The following is a 12,228-nucleotide window of genomic DNA, read 5'->3' as shown; positions in this document are numbered from 1 at the left end:
ATACATAGATATATAAAGAATAAAATTAGAATACATCTTGCATATTGAATTGTAAATTGAACAAACTTTTACAAATTTAGCTCGTACTTTGCATTGCTTTAGTTCTCCTAATTTTAGCATTAGGGTTTCATTCATCCTTTAATAAGGGTGCATTCATTCATTGTAATTGTCTCTCCAATATTGTTTTGTGCAATAATACAAAATGTTGTGGTTGTTATTGAGCATATAATCTCTTACTTGATCTCTTTTGTGTGATAGATGTTTTGCTTGCAGATTAATCTTGGCTCTTATGGTTCATCATCAACTTCTACATTTATATTATATAAAATAAATTATATAAATATTTATAGATTTTATTATATATAGATATACACACAAATTCACATAGGAAAATAACAAATGCTATACCTAGATCTTAGTTATTTAACAATGTTAAACTATTTCGATTATTTTGTGAATATATCACATTTTTAAAAAAATCAAATTTATGTAGGCAAATTTAATGACGATTTTTTTTTCGATTTTTTTATGTTGTCAAAAACTTCATCAGAATTTTATTGTTGCCAACATGAATTCGAACTTGAACCTTGTGACATAGGCCACCCTTATATGGTTATACCTATCTTATCAATTGTTCTCTCCATATTTGTTCAACAGAGATATTCAAATTGGGGTTTGGTTCCACTTTTGATTTAAAAGCCATAAGGTGACAATCCCTCCTCACATGCTATCCCATTTGTACAAGAAGCAAGATAATAACCCCTTCGTTTTTTATATCGCGTTGAAGCATTTTTTAATCCATTTGATAGCATTAGAGAATTCAACATTTGGGTTTAATGAAGTTAGAAACATAGCATTCATATGGGCCAAAGTGAATTTGCCTTTATCAATTTGATAGACCTCCCCCAAGGGTTTTAGAGAAAATTTAAGTAGAAGCCATAGTTGAGGAGGCAATTTGGATATTTCTACCCATTTAGGTTTAGACTTCACTAATACTTCTTTTAATTCAATATTAAAGTTCCATGATAATGCTTTCAAAATTGATATTGCCATATTTTAAATATTTTGTGTTAATACTCTATTTTTTATGTTAGAAATTCTGAACACAACTATGAATAAACCGGTATGAATTATTTTTTTAGGTAAGCTTCTACCTTATAGGGGTAGATTGCTTTCTATTAATCTGGAAAAACTAGTACATTTAGTGAGAAATTACCTTAACCCCTTTGCTCAATACTTTAATCTTCTCCATCTGAGAGGCAGAGAATAGATCTCCATTTAAACCAACAAAGTTGGCAAACCGGGAAACCATATGAATTATTGTTCGAAAGGAATTCTTAAAAAAATTCTTGAATGGGAGAGCTTCTTTATTCAAAACAATAAAAAATTTCAATGCGTCTTAACCTTTCCTTTAACTTTTCCTTCTCTACAACAATTTGCATAGCTTCTTTCGGAAAATAATCATGAGTTTGTTGGGAGAGTGAGGTAGCTTATCTTGTCCCTCTTTCTTTCTTCAGAGGATTAGTGATTTTCAATCAAGTAGTTCCTTTCTTATGTAGCATAACTCCTTGCAGAGAAAAAAATAGTTTCCAGAACTGTCTCTGACTCCTTTGATTGTACAACTTGCACGAAAGAGTTCATAAATCTCCTCCCTCTCTCTAGTCTAACATTTTGGTCTGTTTTGAAAGTTGTTACTATATATATATATATATATATATTGAATGCTCAGAACTGCATATAATGATCATAAAGCTTTATCCGGAATCCTATATAATATGGCCAATTTTTGGGTGAGTTTTTGCTTATATAGTGCAGGAAATGAAGATGTGCAGGGAAGTAAGTCGGTGGCAGAAATAAGAAAAGCGGACGCGTTTTGCTGTATGAATATTGTTGGTTGAAAATTTTGTACACTTGGGGGAAATATACAAAATTGTGGTTTCAACCACAGCACACGAGTAAAAACTCTCCTAATTAAGGGAAGGCTCCCCCTATCTAACTAAAATTGAAATAAAAATAGGATGGGACAGCAGTCTTCCTTCTTTCTTCAAGAAAGACAATATCCTTTTCTCTTCACAGAAAAGGATAGCGATTGAAAATGAACAGCAGTAACTACTTTCAAGTGAAATGAGAGAAAGGAAATGAAGTTTCCTGAAAGCGCAAAGACTTCCGTCACTTCCTTCGGGACGGGACAGCAATATCAAGCTCAAAGACTTGACTATTGGAAGTCCTATCTACCCTTTGCTAGACTAAATTTTTACAATGGATAAAAGATAACAGCTCAAAGACTGGAATAATTTATTCTTTTAACACAAAGACAAGAACTAATACAAGCTCAAAGACTTGCTGCTATTTCTTATCAAACAATAATTTTCCTCAAGAATAGACGCAAGCTCAAAGACTTGCTGCTCCTTCTAGAGATTTTCCTATTTTAATTAATCTTCTCTACTTGCAGCTCAAAGACTTCAAATCAGATTGGACTAAGCTCCTTTAGAAACACTTTGCATAGAATAAATAAAAAGAATGAAACTTAAACATGTAGCTCAAAGACTCAAAACTTGAGTAATCCTTCTTTCTTATTCTTCAAAACCTTCAATTCACACACATAAGCTCAAAGACTTCTTGCTGTAAATTTGGCAGAGTTTTTGCTTGCCTTCCAAAAGATATATTTACAATGGACCTCTCAAGTATTTATAGAAGAGGAGCCTTGAGAAAAAGGTGGGAGGATCCTAACTAACTTGAGAGATTCTCTCAACCACCAAGACTCATTCAATAAATAACTGAGACTTCATTAATTAACTAAGAGTTACTCTAACTAACTAAGACTTATTCCAACTACAGTTCTAATCGGACACAACTTGTAGTTGCCTTACATGTAATTACAAAAGTACAAGTAATGTGTAACTTGTATTTTACAAAAATTACTTTTACATGTAACTTGTCAAAACGAAATTACAACTAAAGATTACAAAAGAGGGAAAATTCAACTAAGTGTTGAAAAACACTTAAGTTTGCCTTTTGTGAAGACACGAATCCTTGAAATTTTCTGATGCTCACTTGTAGTTCCTCGGGATTCGGTTCATGGGTGTTCTTAGCAACAACCATAGTCTTCACAATAGTGTCGTGACAGCGGAGGAGCGCAGAATTGTCTTTATCCAGGATAGACTGGATCTCATGCAAAAAGGCTTGGTGTTTCATCAATGCTTGAATTGAAGCTGCCAAGAATTGTTCGCTCCTCCATTCATTATGAATCTTCATTTGTAAATCAGCAAGAACTTCTTCTGGAATCAGCTCTCCATCCTGACTTACTATATTGCAAGAGGCCCTTTCACAATGTGAGACAATACCTCGATAGACTTCATCCCGGAATCTCCTTGCATCACTGATCTCCTCAATGAGGGATTTAAGAACAAGGGTTTTGTTTTCCATGAGTTCCTCAAATTCCAAGTACATGACCCTGGAAGAGATGATGGCGTGCTCCTGCAAAATACTCAGTTGTTGTTGGGGCATGGTACGCCAGATTGCCAGACTTTTCTCAACACTTTCCAGATTCTTTTTGAAAGTGTTAGAAGTCTGATCCAGTTTTTCCTCAATGGTTTCCAACTTAGACATTATTTGAAAAATGTCTTTTACCACTTGAATACATTGATCATGAAGCTGATCAACCCAGGAATCCAGTGCTTGTACTTTCTGAGCAGCCCTTTCCACTCCACGAATCGATTCTTGGGAACCAGAAGAACCTATGGAGTTACTCCCTTCAGCAGCAGGTTTTGTGATTTTATGAATGGCTGCCATGAGCTGTCGGTTTTCTTCTTCTAGCTTGTCTTTCTTTGCAAGAAGATCGTCACACCTTTGCACTAGTGAAGCAACAGAAAACTGAGCATCATGTTTAATGACCTCATGTGTTTGCTTGCCCAATTCTACCCTTGTAACCTTATAATCAGCAGCTGACATTTCATCAAGTGGTTTATCTGCAATAGGTTCCACAATTTCAGCTACTTTCATCTTGTTGCTATCAACAGTTACCCTAGAGATAGTCTTTGCCTTCTTAGCAACTTTTGATCTGGACTGTTTGAGTTGCTGGTAGTCAAAGGCATCAGGTGAGATCTCCTGCTTCTTTCTTTTCGGGGTGAAAGAACTAAGCCATGGAGTCCAAGTCATCAACTCACTTCCAGTAGCAGCCGTAGGCGAAGGAGAAGCAGTTTTTGTTTGAATTACTGTGGTCACCCTAGAAGGAATATCTGTTTGAATAGCGACCACGGTTTGCTCAGTTACCAATGGGCATGAAGATTGTCTCATGAATTCTTCAAAACCAGAAGTGGAAGTATCAATTTCTGATAACTGAATACAAGTGGGATTATCTTCATGAACTTCCAACACACTTTCTCATTGTTGATCAGGAGAAGGCCCGTATGCTGAAATGGGAACTGCATTCTGAGGAGACTCATCTATGAGCAAATCAGGAGGAGAAAGAGGCGTCTCAATGGAAACTGGAGGAATGACCTCGTGAGGTGAGTCTGAAACTGGAGACCTAGGTGCATCATCAGATTGCTGCCCCTCTTCTGGATTATCCAGATCGATCACCCGAACATGGAACCGTGATTTCTCCTTCCCACGAGTAGTCGTCTCCTCAGGAGGAAGCACTACTGCACGACTAACTCGTAACTTGATCCTTGTGCCTGAAGATGAAGCACCCTCCTTGTTATCAATCTGAATCTCGGACTTCCGTCCCAGAGGCCCTGTAGAATCATCTTCTTTACCAACCTTGATTTTAATAAGTCTAACAGCATTACTTTTCAGCCATGCATTCGTGTTGGCCAAGATAGGTTGAAATCTGTCAAGGATGGAGACGCACTCCTTGTGTGACCATTGGATCAAAGGAAGTGGAGCTTCCTCAACCCTTCGTGAAATGTATTCAGGATCAAGTATATGCCTGTCATTGATCATCCCTTGTGGGATATCCGTCAAGTTCAAGTCAACAATTTGCTCAACAGTGAGCCTGCAGTAATCCATCTTCAGAACTTCGACTTCCGTGCGGAGATCTACCCAGATGTCTTCAATGCGATGAACATGCACAAAAGATTTCTTGATCTTCTCCTTCATACCTCTATAATCAAAATCAACTCTAGGTTTGAATCTCTTAAGCTTGATTTCCTGCAATTCAACCTCCATGGCCTTAGCCTTCACAGATGTGACAAGGGAGTATCGACCAATTTTCAATGGGTTTGTGCTAGAGATCCCCATTCCAACCTTGTGTCTAGTAGACTGAAAAGTATGAACAGCCATGATCTGTCTTCCCAACTCCATAAGAATTATCTTATCGGTTGGGTATTTTGGAAGCATGTATGGCTGTCCATCATAGCATCCAATCCTCATGTAGGTGAAGGTGGGAAATTGCAGGAATAAACACCCATACTCAGACACCTTGACCCATGTCTCATCTGATACTCTTTTGTTTCTGAGATCTATGTCAAACTGACACATGAAATATCCAAAGAATGCATCTTGGACTCTTCTGAAATGCAGTCTGCTAGGTTTCAATGGCAACTGGTCATAATATTCCCAAACTGGTATAAGCGAGCGATCACCCTTGGTAGAAAGACCTGGAAAGTGTCCAAGTGACGCTGCTAAATATACCAAATAAGAATTCATGAAAAAGGGCATAGTGGTAGGAACTGCTGCAAGTTGTTCGCACAAAGCATCGTTGATGATTTTGCCCCATGAAATGTCATGCGACTGCCGTATGAACATAATGAATTGATACATCCATGGCTCAATGACATTAGAGTGCTCAAGGCCCATCATCCTGCTGAGAAGAGTGATGGTGTCTCCTATCTCCCACTTGAAATCACAATGGTACAACTTTGCCCATCTTGAGAAGGAAGGACGAGGCTCTTGGATCCATCTATTGATGTGTCGCTTGCAATCTTTTTCCCTTTTCACATAATACTCTGCTGCACTTTCTTTGGTGATTTCCATATAAACAGGTGCAGGAGGTATCTTGAAGACCTTCTCGATTGTATCCGCATCAAGACGAATTATAGCTTCACCATCATCATTTTTGATGACTCTTGACTCTTTGTCAAAATGATGGGCGCATGCAAGAACAATCTCAGGTTCTAGGGCAGCCACTGGGAAAGAAGATGCATGATGGATATGGCTGTCCAACAGCCGCTGCAAGTTGTTATCCTGTGGATCTTCTACCCTGTGAATGAATTCTGCCATATCAACGTGCCCTATTTCTGTGTCCCTGATGCGATCCAATGGAGAAGATACCTGGGAAGGTGTAACCTCATTCTAGTATTTGTCATATTTGTATTTCATTTTCTTTGGAGTTGGCGATGCCAGCAAATCTGACATTGATTGTGAACCTAGAATGCTGTGATGAAGACTTAAAAGAGTTAAGGCCACATCATAATCAGCGGCAAATATCATTCTTTCTTTTTCAAATGGGTAAAACTTTGATCTCTGAATTTCACGGTTTTGTGAGAGGAAGAGGGGAGATATGTAGAAATGGGAAAATCTTGACTTTGACCAATTTCGGATCTTGGGAGAATTTTCGCAAGTATACAAGTTGGAAAGTACATACATGCAATCGGGGTTTTAAAACCCAAATACAAGTACACTTGTAAATTCGAAAATGGAGAAATGGATGAAAAATGGGATTTTGACTTGCAGGAAATGATGGAAATGGAAAGTACGGATATGGGGAATGTGAATGAATAGAAATGGGAATATATCCGGGAAAGTCATTTTCATGAAAATGAGAAGAACTTTTCAACATGTAATCCGGTTTTTAAAACCCGAATTTGCAAGGGAAGGGTATTTCACACTTTTTAAGCTTGGAATTTTAACCAAAAATAGTTAAATTCCTTAACCGTAGGGGAAGAACAAGAATTTCCAGTGAACTTGTAATCGAGATTAAAAATCCCGAATACAAGTTTAAGAGGGAATTTTAGGAAGAACAATGCAATTCAACAATTGCATTTCAAAAGGGGAAGATTTCTTTCACGAAAACCAATTTTCAAGGGGAAGAACATCACATGCCAAAAATGCAACTAATAACGAAAAATAAAGAAAACAAGAAAATAATAAAAAGAAGAGAAGAAAGGAAGAACATACCTTTATTAAAAATGCAAAATGCTTCTCCAACAATGCAATACTTCTTGAGATGAAGAAACAAAACCGGACTATCAAACCCTTATCACATTTTTTTGTAAAAATGCCCCAAATATGGCAGCAATCTTAAACTTGGAGGAGCAAAATGCCAATGAAAGTGTGCATTTCAAGTTTATTGGAGCAAAACGCCTAAGGTATTTGTTGGAGCAATGACGCCAAAGGTATTTGAAGAGGCAATGACGCCAAAGGTTAGAAACGCGGCCAAAGGAAATCACGTTTTTGCAAAAAACGTGGTATTCAATGCACCATCAATGGATCATTAAATGTCTTGAAACTTATCCCATACTCCACGCCTAGGTGGGAGAGGGCAAAACACCTTAGGAGATTGCAGGTTTATGGAGTAAAAAACGCCCAAAATGTGGATTGGATAAACCACGTTTTTGCTGATTCAGCTCCAAAAACCAGTAATAATAAACTCTAAATGGCGAAAAATGTGTTTGAAAATGCATGAGAATAGGATACAATCCTAAACGCCTTGCATCTCTAGCAAATCTCCCCAAAAAATCGCTTTGACATCTTCAACAAATCCATTTTCCTTGCAAATCGGGTTTTGGGAGACAAACAACAAGTTCGATTTACCCAAAAACATGCAAATCGGGTTTTAGGGAGAAAATAACAAGTTTTATTTTCACTTTTTCCATTTACAAGCCAAAATCGGGTTTTAAAAGACAAATAGCAAGTTCGAAATTGTTAAAAATGCACTTTTATGTCAAAATCGGGTTTTAAAAGACAAATGACAAGTTCGAAATTGTCAAAAATGCACTTTTATGTCAAAATCGGGTTTCAAAAGACAAATGACAAGTTTAAAAATACTTGTAAAAGGGAAATAAAATCCCTATAACAAGTTAAAAACACTTGCACATATGTAATGGGGATTTAAAATCCCTATTACATGTGAAAACCATTAAAGTAGGGGTTTTTTGAACAAACTGCAAGTTTACTTGCAGTTGAGCCAAAAAACCCCTATTTTAACTAAGAATGACCCAAAAACAATAAAAAGATAAAAACATTAAAGGGGAAACTTAAAATAAATTATAAGTGACATATTTAAAACAAAAGTGCACATGTAATTGATCAAAAATTCCCCTACAAAGACCATAACAATGAATATCATTAAAACTTGCAGTTTGAAGAAAATTCTCCACCTGCAGTCTGGGTTTTAAAACCCGAAATTGAAGGAAAGGCATAGCAAACGAACCCAGAATTGGACGAAATTCGAAACGTAGTTCGAGAATGGACTGAGGATCAAGCCAGTCCAAGGATTAGTCGAAATTCTGCCTCGGGAAGCGTGCCATAGAGTAAAAATTTCAATTTTTCCATAAAATTTTACCGTAGTGGTCCTTCATTTTTTGAAAACAAAAAATGAGGACAACAAATATAAGACCGAATTTAAATGAATTTTAAAAGGAATTATTGTTTTGGCGAATTTAAAGGTAAAAATTGTGATTTTTATCTTGGAAATTTCCTGTTTGGTCTAGTTCACAATTTATCATTATTCCTTGCACTTTTTTGACAATTTTTGCTTCTTTGGGTCAAATTACCAAATTGTTTACAAAAATATTTTGAATCGTGCAGGCCTCATGGATTGGTTGTTCAATGTTTATCTAATTGACTATTTAAACTTTTGGCAATTTTTGCTTCGTTTGGTCAAATTACGAAGTGTTTGCAAAAGTATTTTTAATTTGACAGGGATCTCATGGATTGGTTATTCAGATTTTTTCTAATTAATTATTTAAAAAAATATATATATAATTTGCATTTTTAGCTTTAGAAAATATGTAAAATTGTATGGTAATTGCTTACTGCGTTCTTTAAAATGTTTTATTTATTTATATTGCTAAAGATATATAGGTTTAAGGTATCCTAGGCCCAGAATTTTTTTTGATGAGATACCAGCCAACCAACCAAGCAAAGAAAAGAAAAATGACATGAATTTTGAAAATCAAATTGAAGCATTTACTTCTGTGCTGATTTGGCAATCTCCCTTCAACTCCAATCATATCCTCACTATTAGATAGTTGCAAAATGATAGATAGTGATTTTTCATCTTTTAGTGAAACGGAACCAATGAGTACACATAAGAAGAAAAGTTCTCTGTATTGGAAGTCTTTCTTGTTTGTGATGCTGACTTCTACAAGTTTTAATGAAGAGAAAAGCTCTTCCACTTTAGTGTAATCTTCAAAGATCAGCTTTTTCAAATTATTTTCATGGAGGGAAAAGAATGAGTATGAAGTTATGAACCATCTTTCCCAACTTGTCCAGCCTTAAATTGGCTTCTATATCTGTCAGCATATTTTGTGTATGAGATTTTGGAATTCTGTCTTTAATTTTCCACGATATTGTTTATTTGTCAGTCAGTGCACTGACCCTTCTTGACTGCTTTAATGATTAGTATTGAATTCCCATCCACCTGAAGTTTTCGCCATTCCTTATCTTTTGACAGACTTATTCCTTGTAAGAGAGACATTACTTCTGGCTTACAATTTTTATTTAGTCACAAGTGGACTGAGTTTAAACAGACTTTGTCCCATGCTTCTGCAGAACCCTCTATACCCAAATGCAGGACTGCTTTTCCTAAATTGGGAAGGGGAAATCGTTTATAATTGCATCAGGGCTATGTAACTCTGGTTCTGCTTCTAATGTGCAGTCAAAGATGGAGACCTAGAAGTGAAAAATTAAAATCTAATTGTAAAGTTTTCATAGCAAAAAGTCTGAGTATTGAGGGAAAACTTGGGACAATCAAAGGAGACTCAGCTTAAGGGAGTTGGTGGCGGCCCAATTTGTAGAACACTTTCCTGACTGAGATTCTATTTTACAAGGAATTGAGATGACAGAAAAACCGATGGATACAAGAAGGCTCTTGAAGCCATAGCATTAGTTGATCTTGAACAGGAGATTCATGCAATGTGAAAGTAACTACTGTAGGCTGTGGGAGCCATTGCCAACTGGATGCTTCAACTTGGGCAAACAGTTTGTCTTTAGCCATCTAATTTTTTATATTCCCTGTCAGTTTCAATTATATCTTTTTATTTATAATGGTCTTAATATGTTTATATTTAGGGCCTACAATCCCATCTCCAGAATACCATTCTGTTATAAATTCAGGTTACTGTACTTTATCCCTGGCTTTAGTTTTGAGTCTTTGACAAGAGGGGTCATTATCATTGGAAGGTTTTTATGCTGTATTTGGTCTGTTAGACGGGGTACTAACACTTTCTGTAACGGATGCTTGCTGAAACTTGAGTTCACATGTAGGGTGTGGATCTGTCAGGTTATGGAAAAGCTCATGTACCTTCTCTCAAGCATAACGATAAATCTAGTTGGAAGACAAATCTATCCATATTCTTGGGAAGCATCCTTTTTCCATTGGTACAGAATGTACTTTTTTCTACCTTTTACACCCGACGTCACTCAACTACTATTTCCTGACACAAGACTTCTAATCGAACGAGGGCTTTCTTTCCCTCTCTCAAAGAATAGCTGTAACTCTTCAACATTTTTTCAGAACTTGCATGAGAACACTTTTCTGTATTTTGTTCTCTTACAGTAAATAGCTTCATGCATACTTCCTTAAGTTTCTCCAGTATGTTTTAGATTTTCTAGTCCAGACTCAATATTCCAGCTAAGTTAGGTACTTTTATCTACATAGTTTCTATACACCATGAAACCTGTTCACATGGTACATGATTTATAGGAAAGTAGAACACAATATAGCTAAGACAATATTTATGTATTTCATGATTATTTGAGATTTCGTGGTATCAAAATTATAATTTTAAAGTGTGTGATTGATATTCTTCCTCTGATGCATTCAATTAATAGTGTTCTTGCAGATATGCCTGTCAAGTTGCGGAATTTTTTGAATTTGTTAAACGACAAAAAGAAATCCAGACTCAAGATAAAGATCAAAATACTAGATATTTGGAGAAGGTAAAAATTTCTAAGAAGGGTGGCATACTGGGTCCTGATGGGAACTTATTACGATCTGCACAGCTGAATTCTTTGCAACCATGCTAGGCCGTTTCTTCTTTCTCTCAGAGTTGTTTGAAAGGGTGGCATACTGGATGCTGGTAGCAACTTATGATGGCTCTCAAAGCTGAGTTTTTGGAATTTTTCTGTGGACGCTTTTTTATCTAACTGGCTTCTATACGGGGTTATCTTTTAGTTTTTGAGGAAATAATTCTGTTGGAAGTATTTTCTGTGGCATGATGGTACTCTTTTGATGCATTCGAAATTGCACTTTAAACAGGAGCTCAAGTGTTTTGGGTGTGATAAATTTCAACTGGGGGAAGATAAGTTTCTATGGTGAACCCTGATCCAACTGTTATATGAACTTGTGAAAATGACTTTGAGCTGATCTGACGGAAAAGACAAGGAGACGGAAGGTCAGAGATTCAAAAAGATAGATGACGTGTACAGTGTTCAAATACAAACTTTAGCAGCAGAGCCTATTCAAGTTGCATGTATATCTGAGTTTGGTAGGATCGTCATTGTGTCTTGACCATTTGAATAAGGTTTCATGATAAGATTACACTATTAATCGTGTTTTTAACAATGTGCATCATGTTGTTGTACTTTGGTTTCTGACATGCTATGCTTGCGAATGGTTTTTGGATACTAATTTATCCTTTCTCATGCCTTTTAGATGGGATGAAAAACCCCTATTTGTTTTTATATATCATTTGTATCAACGCTTTAATGATCGGAAGGAAGAAACTTCTCTATCAAACTATAGTCTAGATGTAATGTATGAGTAATTTCATTTGAAAAGAATATAACTTACATCATAGCCGATTATATATGACAACTTAATGTTGAAGACACGTAGGAGGAATAAGTTTAGAGGTGCTTCATTAATGGTAAAATGTGAAAAATATATCCTAGCATTGACAAAGTGTAAGCCATTTTTCTCATTTTTTTTATGTTTTTTTGAATATCCTATTGTGCACAACTTGAAATTTGATTGTTATTTTTTGTTCAATCTTTAAGAAGTTTCCAAAGCCAGCATAAATAATTCAATTGAATAGAATTGCAATGTAAAATCCAAACTGA

At 36.0% G+C, this 12,228-nt stretch overlaps 1 protein-coding gene across 4 annotated transcripts in view; it reads left to right on the top strand.

Moving 5' to 3' along the window:
- LOC131078898 (uncharacterized) overlaps positions 1-11,905 on the top strand; it is a 139,499-nt gene extending 127,594 nt beyond the window's left edge. For 3 of the 4 annotated variants that reach the window (XM_058016729.2, XM_059209780.1, XM_059209781.1), the window contains one exon: positions 11,010-11,905. In XM_058016729.2, the coding sequence (XP_057872712.2) occupies positions 11,010-11,193 (184 nt within the window). In that variant the 3' untranslated portion in view covers positions 11,194-11,905. Of the gene's footprint in view, positions 1-10,998 lie in introns of all 4 variants that reach the window. The other variant, XM_058016737.2, reaches the window with a different exon arrangement.
- The last annotated feature ends 323 nt before the right edge of the window (positions 11,906-12,228 follow it).

The sequence above is a fragment of the Cryptomeria japonica genome, chromosome 8 (assembly GCF_030272615.1).
Source record: "Cryptomeria japonica chromosome 8, Sugi_1.0, whole genome shotgun sequence".
Classification (NCBI taxonomy): domain Eukaryota; kingdom Viridiplantae; phylum Streptophyta; class Pinopsida; order Cupressales; family Cupressaceae; genus Cryptomeria; species Cryptomeria japonica.
Note: the sequence above shows the minus strand (reverse complement) of the source record. Positions and strands in the feature narration are given on the sequence as shown.